The sequence below is a fragment of the Crotalus tigris genome, unplaced genomic scaffold (genome assembly GCF_016545835.1).
Source record: "Crotalus tigris isolate CLP2741 ecotype Arizona unplaced genomic scaffold, ASM1654583v1 scf7180000022411.5474196:2289641, whole genome shotgun sequence".
Lineage (NCBI taxonomy): Eukaryota > Metazoa > Chordata > Lepidosauria > Squamata > Viperidae > Crotalus > Crotalus tigris.
Genome location: NW_024099112.1, coordinates 484,419 through 511,313, shown reverse-complemented (window position 1 = coordinate 511,313; position 26,895 = coordinate 484,419). Strand labels below are relative to the sequence as shown.

The 26,895-nt window shown below is 37.4% G+C and overlaps 1 protein-coding gene across 3 annotated transcripts in view; it reads left to right on the top strand.

Annotated features, from left to right (window-relative positions):
• Positions 1-22,666, top strand: part of CHD6 (chromodomain helicase DNA binding protein 6) — a 144,096-nt gene extending 121,430 nt beyond the window's left edge. For 2 of the 3 annotated variants that reach the window (XM_039319138.1, XM_039319137.1), the window contains exons 28-40: positions 287-416; positions 1,280-1,340; positions 1,733-1,787; positions 2,735-2,954; positions 3,718-3,926; positions 4,687-6,267; positions 7,708-7,856; positions 10,080-10,286; positions 10,878-11,321; positions 13,178-13,360; positions 13,439-13,558; positions 17,090-17,194; positions 18,688-22,666. In XM_039319138.1, the coding sequence (XP_039175072.1) occupies positions 287-416; positions 1,280-1,340; positions 1,733-1,787; positions 2,735-2,954; positions 3,718-3,926; positions 4,687-6,267; positions 7,708-7,856; positions 10,080-10,286; positions 10,878-11,321; positions 13,178-13,360; positions 13,439-13,558; positions 17,090-17,194; positions 18,688-19,587 (4,364 nt within the window). In that variant the 3' untranslated portion in view covers positions 19,588-22,666. Of the gene's footprint in view, positions 1-286; positions 417-1,279; positions 1,341-1,732; positions 1,788-2,734; positions 2,955-3,717; positions 3,927-4,686; positions 6,268-7,371; positions 7,467-7,707; positions 7,857-10,079; positions 10,287-10,877; positions 11,322-13,177; positions 13,361-13,438; positions 13,559-17,089; positions 17,195-18,687 lie in introns of those variants that run through there. The other variant, XR_005553654.1, reaches the window with a different exon arrangement.
• Positions 22,667-26,895: the final 4,229 nt, after the last annotated feature.

The window sequence follows — 26,895 nt, the reverse complement described above, 5'->3', positions numbered from 1 at the left end:
ACTAGCTCTAGATATCTCTGCATCTCAAAAATATTTTGAAATACAATATTTTATATATTGTCTGGTCATACATGGCTGAATTATGCTAAACACTTCATATTTGAAATCCTCTTCGATTTTCTTAAGGTTTTTGAGATTCACATATACAATCAGAAATGGCACTGAGTCCTATAAAGGGACTAGCCATTCTGCTGTTACTTGCTGTTTATGTGGTTGCTAAGGGAATAGTGATATGGCTTTAAGTTGTTCTTTGGATAATATTGAACTGTTTTAATTATTTTATTAGGTTATGAACGGTACAATGCAATGCGAGCTGACCCAGCTCTGTACTTTCTTGAGAAAGTGGGCATGCCAGATGAGAAACTATTGTGTGCAGAGCAGAATGTCACTGATGGAGTACAGGATGCTCCAGAACGGTAAGTCAGATTGGGCAGGCAGAACTGTCACAGGAATAGAATTGCCTGTGAGTGTGTACTAAAGCAGTTAGTGCACAAGGGCACATACAAAACAGAAAATGTTTTATCTTGAATCCAAGACAACCACACTGTGTTTCAAAAGTTCTGCCAAACCCTTTTGGGTAGTCTGTGGTTCATCAGCACAAGAACCTGGAACAGTTTGGTTGTTCTGAGTTTGAAGTGAAACTAAATCTAGGCAAGTCCTTTGGCACAAGTCAAGCAAGATTAGTGTGCTCCCACTCCGCACCCAATGGCTTGGACCCATCAATCTTCTCAGTGCTTTATTTTTCCTATCTGGCTGTAGTTGCCACCATCACCAGTGATCTTTTCATAGATAATTCGTACTGATTCAAATTTTGACATGTGTTGCATATGTATATCTAATTGCACTAGTAATATGTTTAAGGTATTGTTAAGTATACAGTATTTCATTTTTTCAATCCTCTGACAAAAAAGCAACCCTTGAAATACTATTGGAAGTCAGTTATAGTAAAATTTCCTTTACATCATTTTTCCTGTTTTTCCATCTATTTACTTAGAGCTTTGCATACACATGTAGAGTCATAATCTTTGAACATTAAAGAGGAACAATTGTTAGTGTTGCTGTCACATTAAGACTGCAAAAACATTGGGTGGAATGAGTGCTGTGCTGTATACACGTTACGCAAATTTCTATATAAAGCAGATGTATATGCATATGAGAAGCAAAAAGAGCCAATGCTGTTATTGCCTCCGTGATATTTGCATTTGAAGAGCTTTTATCACAATGACTTTGACTTGCAGAGTTTCTACTGATTAATTTCCTGTTGGATTCTTTTCCTCAGAGGAAATACAGACAAAGAAGAGAGTAGTGCAGATAAACTAGCTGGAGTAGACAAACAGGAGGTAAGTCTAAGGCAGAAAATGTATTTCTCACTCTACCTTCTTTTCTATTTTAAAGATGTTCTGCAACTTTAACAATATGTATTCTAGATCATATTGATGTTAAAATGTTTTCAGGCAGATTCGTAATGGTGCCTTTACCATATATGCAGTAATGCAAGCCATATAGATTGGATTTCTTCCTATGTATTTTAAGAGGTGTAGCCAGTTTTCTCAGCTCTGCATTCCTTAAAGGAGTCATGATTGCACTTCCCAGATTTCCTACTAAGCATTTCTAATCTATAAATGAAATAATGTATCAGTCCCTACTTAATTGCTTGTTTTGCATATTCAAATTTGTTCTAGGATCTAGTATTTAAATTGCGTTTTATTGATAATAGTTTGTCTTTTCATAGGAAATTTCTGATACTTGTGGACCAGATCCTGAGAAGAAGGATGACAATGTGGCAGGTGAGGCTGTGCATATGAATATTCCTTGAAATAAAATTGTCTCAAATATTAGTTTGTCAGCCTTTTTAGTAACTATAGTTTATAAAACATTCACCATAGAAAACATAATTCTAATATCATTATAGAAAAAATCAGTAATATTGGAGACATATTAGAGATATTTTTCTCGCAATGTTAGCTGCTTCTTCAAATGCTTTCATTTCTCTTTCCTTTGAATACTTAAAATAGCTTAGAACAGATGATGTGGGAAAACCTTTGAAAGTGGTGTACAGCTGACTTCAGCTCCTGTGTTAATAGATTGTTTGCAAAGTAGTTTGCTATTTAATAACAAGCTTGTTTTATTCTATTTAAGCATGCCTATCTGTGTGCATTTTTTATCATGTACCTTCAGTTTTTGTTACTATTATTATCAAAGATATGAGACTGAATAGAGCAAAATAAACAAAATAATGGAATCATAGAGTTGTATGGAACATTTGTTTTAGGACATCAAATCTAACCCCCAAGAGAAATCATCCACAGGAGGTGGCTGCCTAGTCCCTAGTGGACCATACCTACCAAAGGAGAGTTTACCACCTCTTTGGACAATTGACTCCATTATGGAACACTTATTGTCAAGGAAGTTTGAACGTTGAAGGACTCAAAAAGAGATGTGCATGCCTTTCACAATTACAGAACTAAGGATTAGTATAAACAGTGATTTTGCCTTCAAGACATACTCAGCCATAAATAAATGAAGCATATTTTAACTCGTGACAACTTAGCCAGTTAGTTATAGTTCTGTGTGTCAAGTGAATTCAAGAAATTGGGTTAATTGAGTAATTCAGAATTCATATGAATATGCTGGATCAGGCTATATATTCCAACATAGGTAAATGAATAGAGAATGTCAATGGAAGGATTCTTCAGGTGATATTAAATACTAATAACCTTGCTGATGTTTGAAGCCCAGGATGGCTCCGACCCAGACAAATTCAGCTGGCCTGTGTCATCTGCTCTCACAGCCAGACTTCGGCGTCTTGTCACTATCTATCAGCGCTGCAACCGCAAAGAACTGCCGTCTAGACCTGATGTTATTGGACCTTGTAACCATGGCTATTGGCTCCAAGAGGAAATGATTAGACGAGCCAATGAAATGGACCCTATGAACAATGAAATACAGAAAAGGTAACAGAGAAAACTGTAAAAATCAGCCTTAAGCTTATTTGAATATTGCTCATTCTGAATAACTGTTCTCTATTCTCTGGCTTGTCATTTTGATTGTAGTCATGCAGATACTACTGTACAATTAGATGTGCAGAATCATATTTTGACTTTAAATTCTGGTATAATGTAAAAAACAGTGTAGGCTGCACATGTTTTAATACATATATTCTAAATATGCTTGTTGTAATCAGTGTGATGTCACAGCAAGTATTGGTAAACATTCTCCCAGTTTTGAACTTGCAAACATAGAATAGTCACTTGAACAGTTGCATGGCATTCTTTCCCATTTTCTTAGCTTCAAACCTAATGAAAGTCCAAGGATTACAGTCATGCTTAATATTTGTGAACCCATTTGAATTTTCAATGTTTCGGCATAAATATGACCTAAAACACGTTCTAATCCCCATACTAATCTTAGAACTAGATAGCAAAAATCCAATTAAACAAATGAGTCAAAAGTATTTAGGTTTTAATAAACCTGGGATTATACTGAGAAACTGCCCTACGGATTGTGATAGGGTTGTATTCCTCATAATTGCTGGTACTGAGCTGTTTTTAACACAGAGTTCTTTCATAATCAAAATTAATTCCAAATTGCAAACATGGAAGAATTTCTGGGAGTGTGATGGTATAAAAATATAATAAATACTGTAATAATAATTAAATCATTGGGATGAAAATGCAGTTTTGATATATTTATTTGTATTCCTCATGCATTCTTCAGGTGGACCAGAAGAGAGCAAGCAGATTTCTATCGTACTGTTTCCTCATTTGGGGTCATTTATGAGCCAGAAAAGAAAGTCTTTGATTGGACTCAATTCCGATCCATTTCGCGTTTGGAGAAGAAAACTGATGAAAGTTTAGAAAAATATTTCTATAACTTTGTTGCTATGTGTAAAAATGTCTGTCGGTTGCCCCACTGGAAAGATGATGGTGAGTAAGAAACATTCAGGGGTTGCTGTTGAGTGTTTCCTGCTTAAGATTTCTTCCATTCCATTCTTTATACCCTTATAATTATCATGGCTTCTGAGTATCTTTAGTCTTCAAAGTGTTTCTCTTTTTTTGCTGTAAAGATGTTTTCCATCCATTTCAAGGATTCCAGTGTAGTTTCATCTTCAGATTGAAAGCTATGAAATCCAAGTAGAACATTTATCACTGAAAGGCATTGTAATGACCAAAGAGGTTCAGGCCCACTCTCAGTCAAGGAAACTCACCTCTGGAGTGGTCACTTTTTCTCAGTATAACCTGCTTCACAGGGCTGCTGTTGTGGAGATAAAATTAAGGGGAGATCTCCAGGTATAGTGCTCCTAGAAAAGTGATATAACTATCAATTAGCTGAACGCTTTTATGTATATATAGGGGCTTGAGTAATTTCACATTCCAAAATAATGCATAACAGATGTAGTCCTCTCTTTGTCTCGGTTAGCGAATGTAATGGCCCCAATATACACATAGCTGCTATCCCAGGTTGTAAGCTGTCTTCCTTTTTCTGAACATTTTTTCCTCACTGTCATCTTATGCATTAGCTTTGAACACCAGAGTCATTTTCAATTATTAGATATCCTGACACAGAAAACTTATTTCACTTTGATTTAATTTAAAACTATTCTGCTATAGCATCTCTCCCTCTCCCTCTCCCTCCCTCCCTATATTTTGATTTTATCTATTGTTCCTTTCAATTCTATTTTTGTAGGTCCAACAGATCCTAATATTTATGTGGAACCCATCACAGAGGAACGTGCTGCAAAGACGCTGTATCGAATTGAACTCTTACGGAAGGTCCGTGAGCAAGTGTTGAGGTGTCCACAGTTACATGAAAGGCTCAAACTTTGCCGCCCAAGCCTATATCTCCCTGTGTGGTGGGAATGTGGCAAACATGATCGGGATCTGCTAATTGGTACGGCTAAGCATGGGCTGAATCGCACAGACTATTATATAATGAATGATCCACAGTTATCGTTTCTGGATGCCTACAGAAATTATGCTCAGAATAAAAGGACAGGGGTCCTTGGAGAAGAACACTTGTGCTGTCACCACCAAGCAAATTCTAAACTATATTACTCGCCTTTGTATAATCAAGTAGAAAGAAAGCAGGCATTAGCAGAGGCAGAAATAGATAACTGTGCTAAGCTAATGAACTCAGGGAATGATCTTTTGCAGGCAGAAAACAACTCTCAGGATGGCAGCTGTGAAAATTTCATGTCTAAGGTCCGAAGTATGATTTCTGTTAACTACGATGAGAGTTCTTTACCTGATTCTTTGTCGTGCATAATGTATGATGAAAAGGCCTGCAATAGTGAACATAGTTCTTTTGCTCGTGATAGCCCTAGCTGCACAGACATCAGCAGCAATGCTACCAAAATGGCAGAGGGCAAAACAGATGGGGATGAAGATCTCTCTAGTTGTGATGCTGAGACCATACGAGAATCCACTTACTTGGATCATTTGCAGTTTGGCAGTGATCAATTGGAAAGTCAAAATACAGGACAGGAGCTTTCAGAGAAGGAGACAAAGCCTTCTGAGAGTTTTGCTCAGGAAACCTGTAATGTCCTTCAGCATATGGAAAATCGGTATATTAGCCCAAAAGCAGTTCCATTTGAAAGAGATGGTGTGGAGAGTGTTCTGAGCATAGGGATCTATAGTCCCAGTCTTCATAATTTTGATATCAAAGTACAACCTGAGAAGAGATTGATGGGCTTATTGCAGGAAAAGAGTTTGGAGGAGAAATTAATGCAGAGTCAAAGCCTTAGTGAAGAGGAAGAGGAGGAGGAGGAAGAGGAAGAGGAAGATCATCTGGAAGCAGCAACTGACATTGTGAAAGATAGCGGAGAAGCCAAATGTAGCATACAGGAGGAACAGAAACACAATTCATGTATTCTCACCACTCTGGATGCATTCATGGAGGAAAGGAATAAGGTCCTAGTTGAATCAGTCTCAAGTGAGCTGGCAGCATCCAAATGTGATAGTGAGCCTGGGATGGGTGAGGACGATCAAGCTGAATGTGAAAGCCTTGAGGAGCACACCCCAGGCTTGCAGGAGATTCAGACCTGTCTCCACCACTACCACCACTCTGCAAGAACCCAGGCTTCAGCAATTCAAGTGGAACTCCTTAAGTCACACCCAGTTTGCATGGAAGGAGACCTCTGGGGAGATGATACTGAAGAGAAGAGAGATAGTCCTATTGCTCAACCTCTTTATGAGAGTGAAATGAAGAGAGAAGAAGAGTGTGAGCACCAAGACCTAGAGAAGAGGGATGGAATCAGTCAAAATCAAGGTACATTATTGTGAAGAAATATTTCAGTTCTTTACATTTTTCAGTATGGGAATATGTTGGGCTAGAAATGTTTGTATCAATAAAGATGATGCTACAGGTTACGCTTTGAGACATGACAACTTCTCATTTATTGTTAATTAAAATAATCTAAAACAGAAAAATAGAGACTAGTAGAAGGAGTTTTCTACTCCATTTTAAAAAAGGATGAGAAAACCATGTAACGGTGCTAATGACTTGTAACTCTTTAGGTTATTACTTAAAGCAATCATGAAAAAGTAAGCACACCCCATATAAAGTTTTTCCATTTTTAATATTTGTAGCCATATCAATATTTTAATCATCATTCAAACAAAGATAAAAATGTAATTGGGAAAAATATGAAAAATGACTTTGCAATTATTTATCCAACAAAAAATTAACAGATATGCCATTTCCTTCTGAATTAAAAGTAAGTACAAAGCCCTACATGATATAGAGCCTGGTTCCTTTAAGGTCCATATCTCCCATATCTTCTACCTGACTGGTTTAATTCTGCAAAGTTGGCATACTCCGGGTATCTTCAATTAAACAGTCATCTATTCGGACCCCAGGAAACACACCTTTTCTATAGCAGCACCTGTCCTCTGGAACAAGTTCTGCCCCTTGAAGACCTGGGTCTTCACCCAACATATTGATGAAGAAAAATGAGACCCCCTCACTTCATTCCATCTAGTCTGTTGTGCTTGTCATTTTTTATCTTTCTCTTTTACGTTTTATTGGTTTTACTGTAATTTCTTTGATTGCTGTGAGCCACCTGGAGATGTTGAAAATTGGGTGGCATTCAAGTTTATATATTGTTGTTTAATAATAATAGTTGTGCCTTTGGCTCTATCTCATATTGCCCCTTTGGCAGAAACAGGCTGAAGTAGGTAATTCTTATAATTGTCTACCAGTCTCTGACATAGACTGGGAGGAATTTTTTTCTATACAGAATGTTTTCTGCTGTGTGATGTTTGAATGTTTGATGCTTAGTTTTTCAGTTAGCTATTAGCTACAGTGTCTGAAATCTGTTGTCAAATTTGAGAAGTCCAGTAAATAATGTGATGAATATTTTATTTTTTTCAGGAATGTTTCAGAACTGTAATCTATTTTATATTTCAAGTTCTAGTCCATATTTAGCCATTTTTCTGCCATTTGACTCAGCCCTCCATCCTTCCAAGGTCAGTAAAATGAGGGCCCAGATTGGTAGGGACAATATGCCGACTCTGTAAACCGCTCAGAGCTGTAAAGCACTATGAAGTGGTATATAAGTCTAAGTGCTATTTTAGGAGTGAAGGAAGCTCTGAAACAGCGAATACTGCAATTGACATCTAAGTATATTTCAGTCATTTGTTGAAAGTCATCAATTTAGTAGTTTCAAACCTTTAACTAATCTACTGTTTTGTTTTGTTTTTACTCTAGATGGCTTTGAGAAGTTTTCTGAAGATGAAAGTAAGAGCTCCGCATTTGCTGTTCCTGGAGAGAATGATGAACTTCATGATGTTCGGGCGCCTACCATAGCTCAACTTTTACAGGAGAAGACGCTCTACTCTTTCTCGGAGTGGCCCAAGGTGACTTTGTAGTTTCACTATGCATACATAAAGGATTAAGGTCAATGGTCAGTGAGAACTGAGAGCAACTTCCCATGTCTTCTCAAGATTTTTTTTTTACATCAACAGTATCTGGAATTATACTGTTTGCTGGGTTTGTCTTTTGGAATATATTCAAAAGAAGATAAATCGGGGGGGGGAGTGTCTCATTAGAAAAGAGGACTTATTTTAATGGGTTTTCAGCCATCTCAGGGTTGTCCTGTTGACTGGATTCATAGATCATTCTAAGCTGCAGATACCACAATAACTTGGTTCACTCACCACTGCTAATTAAAATAAACCACAGTTTACTTTTTTCTCTCATTTGTCAAAAAAGAAGAGGACTTAGTCTCTGGTCATATTGTCTCAAAAAATTAGAAAAGGCAAAAAAAAAATCTATATTTGTAGAATTTTAAAAGGTGGAGCTCAGACATTAATTTATTCACAAAATGGTTTACCTTGGCTTGGACCTGATGCAACATATGAATCTAGTCATTGTAATAATAAAGTGTAATTTACAGTTTAACATGCCCATAGATAACATGGCCTTAACCTTATATTGGACCCAGAAGCAACTGCAATTGAACAATGCAGTTTGCACAGCAAAGGTGTTATATGTACCCTTCTTTGGGCAACCAGTGTGGCTCACACAGTCACATTGGCACTAGCTGAAGCTTCCAGATACATTTCAAGGGTAGCCCCATGTAGAGCGCATTGCAGTAGTCCAATTAGGGAATGACTGTACCCAGTTATATTAACAACTGCTAACTCTCTATCTTGGAATTTTTTATATTTTGAAATTTTTATAATTAAAAAAAATACTAAATTCTGATTTTAATGTTAATTTTATTGGTATGATATTATAGTTCTTTCTTCCCATTTATTTAATCAATAAATCCCAAAATCGGCAGTTCATTTACCTATTTTCAGCAAAAACTCAATAAAGGGCTTCCAGTCTTTTATAAAAAGTAATTGAAGTTCCTCTCTTAATCAAAGTAATTAATTTAGCCATTTCTGCAAACTCAGCCATCTTCACAATCCATTTCGCCATTATTTGTGTTTCTGTAGTTTTCTATCTTTGTGCATACAATAGCCTTGCTGCAATTAACATAAATAAAACTGAGAGTTGAAAACTATATGGTAACTTCATCAGGATATCTTTTCTGAGAAACTGTAGGAATAGATTGTTCTAACAGTAGAATCTTTGTAGAACATCATTTCATCAGCAATTGAGACTGACTCATCCAACCTACTTGTCTGCCTATATAATTAACACGAGTGGAAGAAAATGGCTCTCTCTCTAGGGTGAAGCTTCTCAGATTGCTTTTTTTCTTTATACTTCATACAGGAAGTTTCCAATTAATAAGAAACTAACAATGTTTTCTACGTAGCTCAGATTAATTTCTGTAAAATGACCATTCTTCTGTCATGCTACTTACATTATGCTGTATTTGATAGACATGAATGTTACTTTCTATAGCTATTTTTGTGTTTTAATGTGGAAAGTAAAAATGTTTTGTATGTGTGATTCTAATGGCAAGTCATCCTTTGGAGGGGATCAAAAAGTCAAGCTTACAGCTTTTTTCCTTTGGGAATGTATGTACATATTTGTTAAAGATGTTTTACAAAAATATGTAAAACAATATTTACATAAATATTGTTTTACATATTTATAAAGGTTGGGCTATTTTTCTTTCAAATTTTTTTTAAAAGCAGATATTTTAAAAAAGATAGAGATGTTTATCTCATTTCATCATTGGCCATTCAATCAGTAAGATTCTGTGGCAATCCTTCCTTCATAGTATCTACCATCTTTTCTTTAATTTGCCTTCCCAGCTTGATTCCCTCTTCCTAAAATGCAGTTCCAGGGAGTATCATGTTGGGGAAACCTATCTTGTTGACATACTTCATAGATCTAAACCAATAATCCCATAATTTTTTTAATGTGCAGCCTTTTAGGGATTTAATGCAGAGGTTCTTGATATGGTAGGTACTGTATTTGTAACTTTGTGTCTGCATTCCCAAGCCTGGGACTGATAATATTCTTGATAAATAGAATAGTAAATACATAGCCCAAACAATCTCTCAACGTCCTATTCGTAAAGGAGTCCTGAGTTGAATTTGTTCACTAACTTTAGTTTTCCCAAGCATTATGAGACTATGCCAACATATACAAGTAAACAAAGAATATCTATTCTTTGGCAGGATCGAGTGATCATTAACCGTATTGACAACATCTGTCATGCAATTTTAAAGGGAAAGTGGCCTTCTTCCAGTCAAACTTTTGACATACCATATATGATGACCACTCCTGCCTTAGTCAGCAGTACTTGCAATAGGAGTGGCTATACTGAACCAGAAGTCTCTGAATCCAGTTTTAGCAATGGAGTGTTAGCTACACAGCTCCCAAAGGTAAGCTTGGATATTCATTCTATTAAAAGTTATTTGTATCATATTTCAAACTTCTGTTTCTATAGAGAAAACTATTGCATATTTTCTGTTTCATTGTACTTTATTATGTACTGATATATTTGGTGTATCAAGGTTATATGGCAGACGATGAAGACTATTAATGTAGGCTCCCAAAGAGACCTCATTCACATTAGTTATTGATTATTTTTAATGGTCCAAATATCCAGTTAGTGATATAATTCCTTAGTGGGAAGTTGCATCTCTTTGATGTTTGTAGAAAAAAATTGTATGAGAGTTCCCTCAATATGCTGGGAAAAATATAAGATGAAGACTATGTTAATTCTGCTTTTAATTTAAATTAAATTTGAATGTGACACTACCACTCTAGGAGAGATTGTTGCTTTCTTCAAGACAATTTTATCAATATTATCAGCAAAGGAGGCAATGATGGAGGAGTAGAAGTCAACTTTTCTAACTGTTACGGGCATGGAGCAACCCTTTTGTAAAGGGGTGCTATAGATTCTGTAGCTATAGATTCTGTATACCACTAGTCATAAAAAGTGACTTTTCTGGCTCTGGTTTTAACCATAGGAAACTTTTCTGGCTCCCACCTTTGTCAAAGATGAATCGAAGCACCGGCAATCATATGAATTTGAAATGGAGAGAGATACCAAGCACCGGAGTCTTGACCAGCTTGTAGCATCCCACTCCCATACTTCAGCTGTATTAAATGGCTGGCGGGATGCAGTAGATCTCTCAAGAGTGCCAGATGGAACTTCAGGAAGCAGCACTCCATTTTCCATGAGCACAAATATACCTAAGATAGGGGCAGTGAATGCTCTTCAGGGCTCCCTTGGTATGGACTTGTCTGGAATCCTTCAAGCAGGGCTAATTCATCCTGTCACAGGACAGATTGTCAATGGAAGCTTACGAAGAGATGATGCTGCTATCAGAAGACGGCGGGGTAGGAGAAAAAATGTGGAAGGGATTGACCTGATACTTTTGAAGGAGAGAAACCTCCAGGCAGGGCTGCCCGTGAGTACAAATCCCCATACTTATTTGTCATTTTCACTTTTATTTGGACAATGAACCTAACTCCCAGTGGGCACTTGTTACAGCCTGTGGAAACCTTCTGACTATGATTGTTGAAAGCTGCTTTGGAGCCCTAGACTGGGCAAAAAGACAAGCTCATTAGCAACAGTTTTAAAAAATCCATCACGGTAAACAACTAAACCCTTCTAGCTTCCTGAATCAGTGATTCCAAGCCCCTGTCCCATAATCCCTACTGTTGCACTCTTTCACAATCCTGGATGTGGAGACAGTACTTTTGGCCACTGTCACCCCTCTCTCTTTACAGAGAAAATTACTCTGTGTAAAAATTTGGGAGGAATACAGTTGGAAAAAATGCTTTTGCTTCCAGCTTTCTTGCCGTTTCTGTGGGTAGTGGAGTGGCTGAAATGTAAGCTAAATTTGCCATCAGAATGAGACTACTGATTTCAGAAGATACGGTTGTGTAGATCAAAGTTAAGCATCTAAATGAGAATTTGGGACAATGGAGGAAAGTAAAATCTCATGAATCCGGCTTTAATTCACAGCTAATCTCCAGACGTGAATCCATATCTAGACACATTCTCAGTGCAAAATAAGATTAAGATACAGGGAAACAGCTCACATTAATTCATGTTACACTATTTTCAGCCAAGCCTAATTTTCATTTAGTTCAATTTTTTTCTAGATGGTGATTTCCTTCTAATTCTCCAATCCTTTTGCAGGTTGGAGGATATTTTTTACTTAACTGAGGCATCTGTTCCTTGAATGAAGGCAAAAGAACAAAACTTAATGGAGTGGGACTGCTTTCTTTTAGGAACTCACCTGAAGTGGCGGCATTTGCCTGCTTTTGATTAGTTACTTGAAGTTTGAATTTCCCAGGTTTTTCTGTAGGAGGACAGCTGTGTTAGATGTATGTTATCAAAAAATCGGAAAATGTCTGGTGGCATCTTCTCTAACATATTTTATTAAAAGCCATAAGCTGTTGTTAGCTGCTGCTGACTGAAGTGAACTTCTGATTTTTTTGCCAGGCTTTCCTGGCAAAAGGTTCTAGAGGTTTAGTTTTAATGGATTTAGTCTTGTACCTGAACCATGTGAATTATTTTCTCCTCTTTTAATATACTTTCTGATCATCACAATACCCACATAGCTAAAACAGGAAGATACGTCAGACAGTAATTACTAATAAACATAAAGAAAACAATCATATACTGTATTATTGTAATGTGATATGATATTAAATCTTTTAAAAGACTGGAAAATTTTATTATAAGCAAATCAAGTTTAACCTAATTATTGACAACCAACACATAGCAATGTTAAAGTGTAGTAAATCTTTTGGCCAATCCTCACATGTGAAATGTCTTCCATTCTCAGTGTCTTGATAGATTCCAGTGTAGCCAGGAAAGATCTGTATCTATCTTATTCCCATCTTCCCCAGACATTCCTTTCTTTCTCAGCTGCTACTGCATATTCCTATTCTGTAGATTTCTTCCTTTAAATATTAAGTCCATTAAATACACTAATTTGATATTTTTGAAATGTGTCTTATCACATTAAGAGCAAGTAATAGAATAAATCTAAGAACAGTCAGGGATCCTAAGGCTTCAGTGGGATCAAATAATAGCACTTCAGTTGAAGCCAGAGAAGAGCTAAGTTCTGAAAGTTTCTGTTGTCAATCACTAGATAAAATAATGATAAACCTGAAATTTGAAAAATTAATTCCCTCCTTCCTTACAAGCAATTGTAATTTATGCAGTAAAATCTACATATATGCAAATGTAAAGTATTAGAATTTATATCTGAAGCATGCCTTTTTCTCTGTTTCTCCTCATACTGTTCAGGAAGATGAAGGTCAGACCATAACAAGTAATTCTAATTCAGATGGGCCAGTCTTAACTACCTCAAATCAACAGACAGTTCCAGCTACTAATGTCCAGACAGATAAGATTGTTCCAAACAAGAGTCTTCTGGATTGGCTGAGACAGCAGTCTGATTACACTCTCGAAATCCCTGGCTTTGGCACAGTAAGTGCAAGTTTTGTATTCCAGTGCTGGACAGTATTATTTGAGATTCATTATACTTACTCTTTTTTTTCCTTTCAGAATTTTTCAGAAAAGCCTAAACAGAGAAGGCAGCGTTGTAAAGATCCTAGCAAGTTAGACATAAATTCTCTCACTGGAGAGGAACGGGTGCCTGTGGTGCACAAGGGCACAGGGCGGAGGGTAAGTGGAAGCATTCTTACAAACAATGTGGTCTTTGGCTTTAGCTAGTACAGCTTTTTCTGCTTTTATTTAACATCATACCATTCTAATCAATCAATCAATCAGTCCACAATCTGGACATTTGATCTGGGTCTTCATCAGTCCATTTCCTTTTAGGGAAGGAAATGCAAATTCTAAAATTTGTCCTTTATTTCTTCATTAAAATCCTGTCCTGCACTTTATGCATTTGAACTGCATATGCAAAAGGAGTAGTATTGGAATTATTTAAGTATAAGTATCCTCATCTCCAAGAATGTATACTTCTTGTAAAAATCTTGGCCTGATGTTTAAACTATAGACTCCTTTCTTTTTGAAGTTGGGAACTGCTAAAGAAAGATAATCTGATATTAAAAAACTGTTAAGAAAAGATAACTTGATATAAAAAAATAGGTTGGAACTGTGTCAGTTCAGCAAATCGATTTTTAAAAACTGGAAAGTTTAGTTAGCTGTATTATATGGCAGGCTACAGTTATTTGCTGATTAAATTTGTTAGCTGAGAAAATAGGCAGTATTAAAGTGTTTTCTCCAAAATATAATGTAGGAATGAAATAGAGATACAAGCATTAGGTGGAGATTTATACTACCTATTCTCATGTTATAATCTTAGAAAAGCAAATACAAGCTAGATTCTGTCATCTTGAAATTTGTCTCTACCACATGGCAATCTTCTCATCTTTTTTGAGTTCATATTGGTTAGTAAATATATGATATTTACTCTATTTAGTTTATATCAGCGGTTCTCAACCTGTCGGTTGTGACCCTTTTGGGGGTCGCATGAGCCTTTCACAGGGGTCGCCTAAGACCATTGGAAAACACATATTTCCAATGGTCTTAGGCAGGGCTTGTCAACCGCCTTCTCTCCCTCCCCCCCTCCGCTCCACCTCACTTATTTGTGGAAAATATGCTGCTTAGCAGCAATCTGCACGAACTCTACCAAATGTGCCCTGCAGGAGGCGCATGAAGAGCGCAGGCACAGACCAAGGCCCCAGAGACTCATTGTGCAGCAACCGGATTGACTTCTTCTCATGCATGCAGGTCAGCGAAGGGGAGGCCGGCGCAGCACCCAACTCCTGCGCCCGTCAGCTGACGACCCCCGAACTTGCGCTTGTCAGCCAGGAGGTCTGGCGACGGCCGCCGGTCTCCTTTGCCACCCCGTCCGTTCTTGACTCCTCCTCCGCCCGTTCACGTCGAGCCCGCCAGGGCTTGACGGAGAGAGGGAGGGAAGGAGGAAGGGACTCCTCCTCCTCTCCTAAGCTTCAAAGCACGATCTGCTTCCAAGGGCTCCACAATCCTCACGAAAGCGGGGGGGGGGAGAAGCAAAGGGGGCGAGAAAGCTTGTGGCAGGCTCGAAGGAGCACCTGTCAGCGTTGGTGACGAGAAATTCCCCACAAACCCAGAGAAGGGGTGGAGAAATGGAGCCCCCTTTGGGAGGAAACCGCCACCTTCTTTTCCTTGGCTTTGCGCTCTTCTGTTTCTCGGCAGCCGGGCTGCCAAGCCTCTGCTAGCTGGAACTTCCTTTCCTTCCCTCCCTCTTGGTCTCTTCCTCCTTCCCTCCCTCTCCCATTGTCCCTTCCTTCCTTCCTTCCTTCCTTCCTTCCTTCCTTCCTTCCTTCCTTTCTTCCTTTCCTTCGCCTCCCTCTTTGTCCCTCCTTCCCTTCCTCTTTCCCCTTGTCCCTTCCGTCATTCCTTTCTTCCCTCTTGTCCAGGATCGGGGCGAACCTCTACAGCTGATCTGCACTTTTGCAGAGCAGCCAAGAAGCAGGTCAGCTGTAGCAGCTCTCCTTGGCTCCTGCCCAGCAAACTTGCTCAAGCTTTGCTAGAAAACATGCTGCTTGCTAATTTAGCAAAAGCGCGAATCAGCTGTAGCCCGATGCTGATCCTGGGGCTTCTGCTAACTTAGCAAGCGGCTTGTTTTCTGGCGAAGCTGAGCAAGTGAGCTGGGTGGAGCTCTCCTCTGCCTCTGGCAGCCTTCCCCCTCCCCTTGTCCCTTCCTGGGCATGGAGGGGGGGGGGAAGGAAGGGAGAAAGAGGGAGGGAAGTAAGGGACAATGAGAAAGGGAAGGAAGGAAGGAACAATGGAAGGGAGGGAAGGAAGGAAGGAAGGGACAAAGAGGGAAGGAAGGAAGGAAGGAAGGAAGGAACGAACGAACGAACTAAGAGGGAGGGGAAGGAAAGGAAGGAAAGAAGGAAGGGACAATGGGAAAGAGGAAGGGAAGGAGGAAGAGACTAAGGGAGGTGAAGGAAAGGAAGGAAAGAAGGAAGGGACAATGGGAAAGAGGGAGGGAAGGAGGAAGAGACTAAGAAGGAGGGGAAGGAAAGGAAGGAAAGAAGGAAGGAAGGGACAATGGGAAAGAGGGAGGGAAGGAGGAAGAGACTAAGAAGGAGGGGAAGGAAGGAAGGGACAATGGGAAAGAGGGAGGGAAGGAGGAAGAGACTAAGGGAGGTGAAGGAAAGGAAGGAAAGAAGGAAGGGACAATGGGAAAGAGGGAGGGAAAGAAGAAGAGACTAAAGGAGGTGAAGGAAAGGAAGAAAAGAAGGAAGGAAGGAAGGGACAAGGGGAGAGAAGGGAGGGAAGGAAGGCAGGCACCCACCCCAGTCCCATCCCAGAGACTCACAGATTCCCCCCCACAAGCACTCTGTAACCTGAGTGATCAGCTGGCCACGCCCCCTGGCCATTGATCACGTGACCCTGGGACACTGTGAACGTCATAAGTATGAATCAGTTGTCAAGCATCCGAATGTAAATCACATGACCCGGGGGATGCTGCAACAATCATAAGTGTGAAAAATGATCATAATTCGCTTTTTCAATGCTGTTGTAACTTCAAACAGTCACTAAGCGAATTGTTGTAAGTCGAGGACTACCTATGCTTCCCCATTTTTTCCTTTTTTTTTTTTTTGGTCAAGTTTTTGATATCCCCGGCCAGCTGGATGGGGGGTTGGGGGTCACCACAACATGAGGAACTGTATTAAAGGGTCGCGGCATTAGGAAGGTTGAGAACCACTGGTTTATATCAATAGGTTACCTCCAAGTAAAAGAAAGGTAGAAAATTCTTTGTAGAACAAATGAGTTAAGAACAGACAGCTCTTGAAAATCTTTGTAAAAGTTCAGTTTAGTTTTAAATTGTCTTCTGTACATGATTAGGATTTTTCTATTCTGCCTCTCTAAAGTTTCCTGAGGAAGAACAAATACTAGTTGCTCCTCCTCTGTAAGGATATTTGCTTAAAATACTGTATCAACTAAATTATGTTTCTTCTTTCTGTTTAAAGAGTCTCCCCCCATTGTGGCATTCATTAGTACAGAGTAAGTTGGGAAAGTAGATATTTATTTTCTAGTATAGGTATTAACAGCATAAAATAAGTGAATCTTTCTTTTTAAAAAGACAAGAAATGAGCAATTGAAAAATAAGTGGAGAGCTAAATAGTTAAATGCTTAATTGTGTGGCTTAGAAGTTGTATGCAAAAGAGGTCATTCTTTTACTGTGTTTTGCAGTTAGGGGGAGCCATGGCGCCAGCTTTGAAGGAGTTACCAAGGTGGCTTGATGCAAACATGGAATATGCTGTTGCAGCAGACTGGTGTGACATAGTTAAGCTTTCAGTAAGTAAAAACATTTGGGAAAATCTCTGCCATTGCTGATATTCCTTGATTTACGACCAGAATTGGGATTGGAACTTCTGCCACTAAGCAATGCAGTCATTAAAGGACTCATTACGCAACTGCACCCTATTTAAGAAAACTTTTTTTGCTGCAGTCATTAAGTGAATCCACCATGGAATGTGGTCATTAAGTGAATCCACTGCCTGCCTGTCGGAAGCCAGTTTGGAAGCTTGCAAACGGTGAATATGTGATCCCAGGATGCTGCAACCACTGTAAATACTTGCTGGTTGCCAAGCTCCTGAATTATGATCATGTGACCACTGGGATGCTGACAATATTAACTGCAAAGACCAGTCATGAGTCACTTTTTTCAGCCCAGTGATATGTTTGTACGGTCAATTTACATTTTTCTGTTTTTGCTTCTTTTCCCTACCCTTCTATTTTCATGGACAAGTAGAAGAGTTTCTAATATATGCAACTGTAATAGTATTTTTATGATATCCCTGAGGTATAATTAAATATGAGATAAACTGTATGGCCAAGTTGACAGATTGACTTAAGTCACATTTATTTTAACCATTAATCATTTGAATTAGCCACCGCTGAGTTTATACTTTATGTTAAGCCACAAATCAAATTTACAAATCGTAATACTTTGTTTCATGCAACATGTTAAGCCAAAATGCAAATATATCACATTATGCCTTAGCTAGTCCTTTTTATTTAGACACATAGCTCAAAACCCTTGTCAAACTACCTTTCTTGCACTGATGTTTCATTTGTATGAACAGTCAGCCAAAATAGCATGCATTAATAACTTGGTTATTTCTTTTCCTCACTAAACTCTTTGGATTTCATTGAGAAAGGGTTCTATGATTCATATGATTCCTTCTATTCAGGATTTCATTCTTAATGTACCCTCACAGTAACCTCAGTGTTTTATAATGACTGCAATAATATTTTTTGCTAACTTTTGGATAAGAATACAACATTTTAAAAAAGATTTAGATTCTTCTTGAAATGAGTGTGTAAGAGAGAGAATGAATAGCATTCCAATATTATTGAGTATAATCTACAATAAAATAGTTGAGGCTGAAGTTCCAAGTCCACTTACTTAGTAATAAATTCTGTTTAACTCAGTGGGCAACTTTTGAGTAGTTATGCATGCCGTTGACCATTGTGTGAAAGGATCCTGCATTAGAAGGACTGCTTTCCTAATCCAAAAGTATTTTGCATATATTAAAAATTACTATATTTTAGGGGAAATTGACAACTTTTAAATGAATACATAGCTTTACCTACAAAATCCAGGATCATATTTCTGTGCAAATAGTTTTGTCTTTATGAAAGTCTCCACATTGCCCATAATTCTGAGTAATACAGAATGATACTTGAGAATGTATTCCTTTAGAAAATACAGCTAAGATACTTGTTAACCTCAGAGTTTCATAGCAATAACTTGTGGAAATTTTGTTTTGTTTTTCATATCTCAGGGTTTTTTACCTGAAAGCAAGTTTAATCGTATTCTCACTGAACCCGTACTCAGAGACATTGGACCTCGACGAAGAGGAAGAAGGCCAAGAAGTGACCTCTTTAAAACTCCAGGAATAGGAGCAGATGCTTCGTCTGGAATGGGACCATTATTCATGAATGGACTTATAGCTGGAATGGATTTAGTAGGACTTCAGACTATGAGAAACATGCAAGGTATTCCTTTGACTGGACTGGTTGGCTTTCCTGCTGGATTTGCAGCAGTACCTGCTGGTGAGGATGTTAAAAGTACTCTGAGCATGTTGCCAATGATGTTACCAGGGATGGCTGCTGTACCACAGATGTTTGGTGTTGGAGGACTTCTTAATCCATCAATAGCTACTACTTGTACTTCAACTGCTCCAACTTCATTAGCAAGCACAACTAAAAGTGGTACAACACATTCAGAAAATGAAATTGAAGACAAACAAAATACCCAAGGTTCAAAAATAGAAACTGTTTCTGAAGACAAATTGAGTCCTAATTCATTTTCTGATCAGTCAGAACCTGCAATAACAACCAGTAGTCCTGTAGCCTTTAACCCATTTCTTATTCCTGGAATGTCATCTGGACTGATATATCCCTCAATGTTTCTTTCTCCTGGTATTGGTATGGCCTTGCCAGGTCTTCAACAAACCAGACATTCAGAAGCAACAAACCTAGAAAGTCAGAAAAGAAAAAAAAAGAAAACTAAAGGGGAATTAGCAAATGTGGACTCAGAAATGCTCTCACTGTCTGACAAGGAACATGCTAACAAGCAAAACTGTACAGAACAAATACCATATGTGTCAATGGAGCATGAACGTGATGTACCAGCAGAGGAGGAGGAAGAGGAGTTAAAAGAAATTAAAGATATCAGTTAGATTCTTTTTGTTTTTTTTTCTGAAAAAAAATATTGTGGCTTGTTTCTCATCCCATAAATATTTGTTATTGCTCTTTGTCCCCACTTTACCTTCATAAAAACTGTGTTTCTGTAAGTAATATTATCTACCTAATTCCTGGTAAGAAAACTATGGTGACATTTTAATAGTTGCAAGGTCTTGCCATAGAAATAAGCAGTGTTCTAACATTAGTGTGGGAGGAACAGAATTCTGGTTCATTTGTCCACTATTCACCCCTCCCTTCTTTCAAACAGTAGTAAAGTATCCTCATCTCCAAAACTGGTCATCCCTCCCTTCTTCCAAATAATAAGTAAGTATGTGGTCATTCCCAAAACTGCTTGCTTGTGTAAAAGAAAAAAAAAACCTGGTAAAAGAAAGTGCTTCTTTTAGAGAAAAACATAGAAGAACACAGGAAAAGATTGATGTTTTTACAATGACACTGAATTTAAAAAAAAAAAAACAAATCTTGTATTTTGGAGTAAAAAGCACAGCTATAGTAAGTGCTAATGTGTATTTTTTGATTTAAAGTATTTCCCTATTTTATCATGTTTACTAGAATAGTAGTATAGACAGAAGTATATAACTAATGATCGAAATGCATATATTCATTTCTTTTTTTAAGGCATTAATAGTAGATATATAATTTCTTCCTGTTCACACTACAAAGTTTTGGAAACAAACTGCTGTAAGGGGAAAGATTACTTAACTTTTATATTTCTAAAAGAAAATCTTGTTTTATGTTTAAAGTGCATTTCAGCTTTTTTCTTTAGATACCAAGCCCATTTCAGCTCCTGCTGAGAAATGTATGCACAATTTACCTTTATTAAAAAAAACACAGTGGCATGAAGAGGGTTATAGTAACTACCAATTATTTTTTCAACTTTGTACTACTCATTTCTCACAAAGGCACTTGGCATTTTTCCCCCAGGGAAGAAGAAAGCAATGAAATTTTCTTAAGTGGGAACTGGACCTAAGTTTTATCATTTTTTTCTTTCTTCGTGCAAACTTTGAAAACTGATTTTTTAAAAAGCTCTGGAATTGATTTTTCCATTAGAGTTGACCTTTGACAGGGATTGTCAAAGTTTTATAACTTGGCTTTATCCTTCATTTCTTTATCAGACTGTGAAAACATTTTTGCTATTTCTTTCCATTCCTCTTGAGCCCTTGCTCTCTTAAATGATATTTCCCAGCATCTCTGCATATACATTTTGTGTTTTAAATGAAACTGTTTAAAAACATATGCCAATTTTCAATATTGAATTGCACCTAAAAGCAGTTTTTATATAGTTATCTTTATTCCCACTCCTGTGTCACTTTTCTTTCACTTGGGCTTGTTCTAATTTATAGCTCGTGATTTGAGACTTGAAAAAAAAAGTGGTGCGATGTTTAAATGGCAGACCTTTAAAGGGGCTTGGGAGTGTATGCTAGTATTCAGTTTCACACTTGGTTTGTCACAATTTACTGTATTTTTTATTTTTTTTTCCTTTTACCGTTTGCTAATTTATCAGATGGTCCAAATGTTTTTGACATAACTATTTCAGTTTGCATTATTTATTTATGATGCTTTTTCATTGTCTTTTATACATTTGGGATTTTAAAGTGTGTACATGTTAAATTTAGCATCTCAAAGAAGTCTGTTACCCATGAATTAAAATTAAGGCTGCATGTTGCAGTGAATTTATACTATTGGGTTAGAATCAATATCAGCAAATTACACAATTTGGTTACACTGTTGCAGAACAATTGGATAATATTATAGACCCTATTTAATACAGCTGTATAGGACAGATACTGTATGGCTATTGACAGATTTCTTAGAAGTGCTGCTATCTCTGTTTGACTAACATTTTGTTCAGCTTTGCCTCCAATGGAAGCAAAGAGGGTTTTTTCAGCTGTTAAATCCAAAATCAATATAATTTATTTATGTAAAAAAATCACTTGATATATTTTTGAACCTTTTAAGTACTAATAACTTTTTATTTAGTAGAAAAACCATGTACTTGCCCTAAATCCTTAAAATACAAATGCTATAAAACTTCATATATCTTGAAAGCCTTACTGTCAATGGATGCAAATCTCTATTTGGAGTCTACTTGTAATATATACGAATGTTTGGCAGGGTTACATTTATAAGGAACAGGGTTGAAACTGAATTTTAGTTTGTCAGCATGTTCTATATAGCTTGTCCTTTCTTTTTTAATGTATGTTTGTAGGCTTCGTTTGACTTTCAATGTGTGACCCTTTTGCAGTGTGAAGCTGTTCTGGCTTATTTACAGTGAAAGGCATAAATGGCTTTTTTCATATCCATTTTAAAAACATATACGAATTTCTCATTTACTTCACGAACACTCACACCAACATAAATCACCAAAAGATGTGCTGTTAAAATAAAGTGTCTGTGCTTGTACAATGCATAGATTTAAAGGTCAAAATTTTAATTTTTTAATTTAGTGCCTATATTATGTGTTTCTTTTTTTAAAAAAAAAAACCTTGGCTGAATCTTGCAAAAAAAATGTACATATCTTTTTCTAGGAAATCTATTTCTGATTGTTTTGCTTGATTTGAAACTAAACATGAATTGCCTTTTTCTTAGCATGAGCACTGTTTTGGCCTGCAGCTTTTCTTTTCTTTCTTTCATATTTTCTGTCTGATTGACCCAAGAATACCCTGCTGTGATAACTCTGTAACTGTTAAAAATAGCTTAGGATATGTCTCTGATTATAGAATATTTACATACAATTCAAGAAACTAAACATCAGTACTATTTTTAAGCCATCCCTTACATCAGATAGTACTTTTTTCTGTGGTGAGAAGCCCAAGCTATAGGGTTAGAATATTTCCAGTTTGTGTAATCAGTGGATCTGCAAAGAGGTTCATTATTAGGATAATATTCTAATAATTCATGCATATCATCCATTGAATCTGCACAGCATGTTTAACTAGCAAGAACAAAATGATAGTTTCACCAGCTGACATCCTGAGAATCTCTTTGAAGAATGTGCTACAACGAAGATGCCAATAAATGATTTCGATATTAAATTTCCAAAAGAAAAATCGCTAATGAACATGCTTGCTCTGATTTCTTAAATCTGTTATTTTTTTTTTTAAAGAACAGGAATAGTATACTTTGTGTAAGATAAACAGGTTGTCATTCAAAATCTCTGTATGCAAGAAGTTAACCAGAATATGAAGATTTAAAAAAACCAAGTTTGGATTACAGGACTTAATATAAAAATAAAGTTGTTATTTAGAATATTCTACTTAAGCAGATATCTTTCAAGAGAATCAATTTCATTATAGGCATGCATTGTAAAATTTGTAATATATAATAATAACTGAAATAATACATCAACTACACTCAATGTTTTGAACCAAAAAATATATAAGAAGTTAATTTGAAGCTGGGTAGGGACTTGAAGTGAAGCTCATCAGTGGCCTTTTCTTAAATAGAAAGAACCTACCAGATTGCATAGTTCCATTATTTATATCTTAAATTTGATCCAGTATTAGCTGATAAGCTAAATCAGTTACTATCACGTTTGAGCTGAATAGAAAACTTGTTTGCTTAGTTTTAACAGTTAATTTTAGCAATTATAGTTTATAAACTATATTTCAGAGTTTATCGTGATATGTGAATTCTCACTTGTGCCTTGTTCGATGACTCACAACTGAGCTGCTATCTTCCTGCTATCAACAAAATAACAGTTTATCAGAATAAGATTTAAGTATTTACATCTCAGAACATCAGCCTTTGGGAAGGGGATATATCTAAAAAATACCATTATTACCGAGAAAAGATTCCAGATTGTGAACCCAAACCTGGTCTTGGAACCAGCATTAAAACCAGGCAGCTTTTTAAATAGCAATGTTATATTGCTGCTACTTCTACCCCCCCTCCTCCTATCTTGCTGGTTTTATCTTAAGCCCTTTGAACAAGGTAATGAATGATTCATTTAGGAAAAACAAAAATGTAAGTTCCCTATATTTTAACTGATTAATTAATGAAATTAAATCCAAAAGCTTGTTGCATATATTCAGCTTGCCTTAGCTTCAGATTTCTGTTCAGTTGGGAAGCATTCTGTGGGGGGGTAGTTTCCTGAAAATGGGGAAAACTATGGTCAAAAATCCAAACTCATTAAAAACTAGTTTCACAATGTAAGTGATAATTTGTGTGCATCTTTAAGTTAAACAAATTTTGAAAGGCAGCCAAATTAGTTTAGAATATTAAAAGTACCCTAAAACATATAACCAATGTGCTATGGCCTAGGTCAGGGATGGTGAACCTTTTAGAGACCTAGTGCCCAGACTGCAACCCAAAACCACTTATGTATCGTCGGGTGCTGGGTGGGCGTGGCCCATTGGGTGAGTGTGGCCTATTGGGTGGGTGTGGCTGCAGTGGTAATGGCAGACTGGGTTGGACTAAAAAGTTCAATCAATTCCAATTTGGTGAGATCTTTTTTTTTCCCATGAGAAGTTGAAATTGATTGATTGATTGATTTTTTTTTGCACGTGGCGGCAGAGGCCTAAATCGAACAGGTTTTATAAAACCCAGCTGAAGGCCTAGGACTGGGGTGATGGTGCGTGTGCCCACAGAGAGGGCTCTGCGTGCCACCTGTGGGACGCGTGCCATAGGTTCGCCACCATGGGCCTAAGTTGTAACAGTACAACAGCAATACATGCAATTCATTTCTTTTTTGATGATGTAGATTGACAGCATACAGTAAGAACATTCCCTAAAAATTCAGCAGTACAAGATTCTGTTTGTTTCAGTTATAGTTCCTTGGCTATTCCTTGGCTATTTTAAAAACAAGCACCTTTATATAGAAACAGGACATGGATTTTTGCCAATTCTAGGGCAATGGAATTTTCAAATCCATTAAGGAAATAAGTGCTCAAAGGCACATCGATGCCAATAGAAAGAAAAATAAACTATATGACTTAAAGCATACATCTGGATCCACAGAAGACTTTTAAAAGGCAAATATTTATTAATATAACTGCCAGCCTCTATCTATGGAAGCAGCTAATTTGGTTTTAAATGTAGCATATTCTGTTTTCCAAAACTGGCAATTTCCCTAATACATGTGGTTCTTGTTAGATCTCTGTAAATCCAGTAGATGTTTCTAGATCATTATTACTTCTATCATAAATGATTTTTAAGAAATCATTTTCAACTACCAAGGGTATAAAAAGGGGGTGGACTATATGTGCATGACAATTTCCAATTTTTTTAAATATAAATCATATTCATGGATACCTTGATGAACTCTCTGACTGTGTCTACAGAATGTAATTTTTGCTAAGCAAATAGCTGATTTTCCACTTAGTAATCTCAACTGATGTGGTTTTTTTTACAATGGAAAGCTAGTTTCATTACTGTTGCTTAGGGAGTTAATTTTGTTTCCTTGTTTTTTTATCGTTTTTTAAAACTAATTTTTACTGAAGTATTTTTTATAGAATAAAACACTACCAAGTTAAAGAAAATGGTATAGGGTTTCCTGCCTGATCTGAAATGGTATAGGGTTTCCTGCCTGAGCAGGGGGTTGGACTAGATGACCTCCAAGGTCCCTTTCAACTTTATTATTATTATTATTAAAAGGGAAAGAAAAATAAAGTACATGGTTGGGTCACAGTGATGGTGAATTCATCCTTGTCGGAGGAGGTGTTTCTGGCTCCCTTTAAAGAGGTCTGATTTGCTCCCTACTCAAGAAGCCATTGCTGGACCCTACTATGCTGGACAATTTTTGTCCAGTTTTCCACCTTCCCTTTCTGGGAAAGGTGGGTGAAAAAGTTGCAATTCCAGAGGACCCTGGAGAAAATAGATTATCTGGACCATTTTTTGGCCCAGATATGGGCCTGAAACTGCATTGGTCACACTCATGGATGATCTGTGGCTTGAGCAGGATGGAGGTGGTGTATTCATCCTTACTCCTTTTGATCTCTCAGCAGCTTTTGATACCATCAACCATGGTATCCTTTTGGGAGTTGGAGTGGGTAGCACAATTTTGTGCTGGTTCATCTTCCTCCAATACTGGTCCCAATCAGTTTTCATAGGGAGTGAGAGGTCCAGCTCATGGCCCCTCCTTTGGGGGTCCCACGGGGCTCAGTGTTCCTCTCCTTTTTAATGTCTACATGAAAGCACTGGGTGAGATCATCCATCACCACGGGTGTATATCTCAGTCCCAGGGGAAGTGAATGATGCAGTGTCATTGTCACTACATTGTCACCCCCCTTCCTCTCCGTTTGGTCACTCTCTGTTTGGTTACTCATGCTGTGGTTTTCTCCCGATTAGATTACTGCAATGTGCTGTACATGGGGCTACCTTTGAAAAATATTTGGAAGCTCATTCTAGCAGGGAAGATATACTGCAGATCCCATCAGTCAAAGAATTTTGGCTAGCAGGGTCTAGGAAAAGGGGCTTCTCTGCTGCTGCCCCTGCAATGTGAAATACAACTGCGCTTAGCCCCCAATCTCTTGGCCTTGTGCAAAGTGATCAAAACCTCGATGCGCATGGGGGACAGATTCTTCACAAATGTGGGGCTGACTACCCTATGAGACCCCCCACACACACCTGTATTAACATGGGCTAACTCCCAGCTTGGAATTTTTCACCTTTTGATTTTTATTATATTTTTATAATTTAAAATTTTAAATTAATTCTGATTTTAATGTTAATTTTGTACATCATTATATATTGATTATATTGTACGAAGAGAAGGAGGGAGGGAGGGAGAGAGGGGAAGGAAGGAAGGAAGGAAGGAAGGAAGGAAGGAAGGAAGGAAGGAAGGATTTTGATCTTTTTTAGAGCAGTTATAAAGGCATTTATATTTTATCCTATCTAAGGTTACATTATGCCTCAGGATTTTTTTCCATTTTCAGCAAAAAGGTGAAAGGTTTCCAGTCCCTAACAAAAGTAGTTATTGACTTTTCCTAATCAAATAAGTCAATTTTGTCATCTTTTTCTTTCTTCTTTGTAGTTGTATGTATTTGTGTATCCACCCATTACTTACTGACATCTTAATCAATATACTGTACCTGTGACCATCTTAACATATGAATTTAGGTTTTTTCATACTTGTAGAATATGCTGGTGTTCAAACTGTTGCCAGCTTCTTTATTCTGCAAATAAACCAACACAGCTGGTCTCCCAAAATGTGTTGAAATGAGAAGATTCTAAATAGAAATTACTTCACCCCATGTTCTGTGCAGAGGAGAGGAGAGTTTGGGAGGCTGTGTGCAGGCCATGCATGTATCAGAGGGCTGGCATAGGTCACACATGAGTTGGAAGAG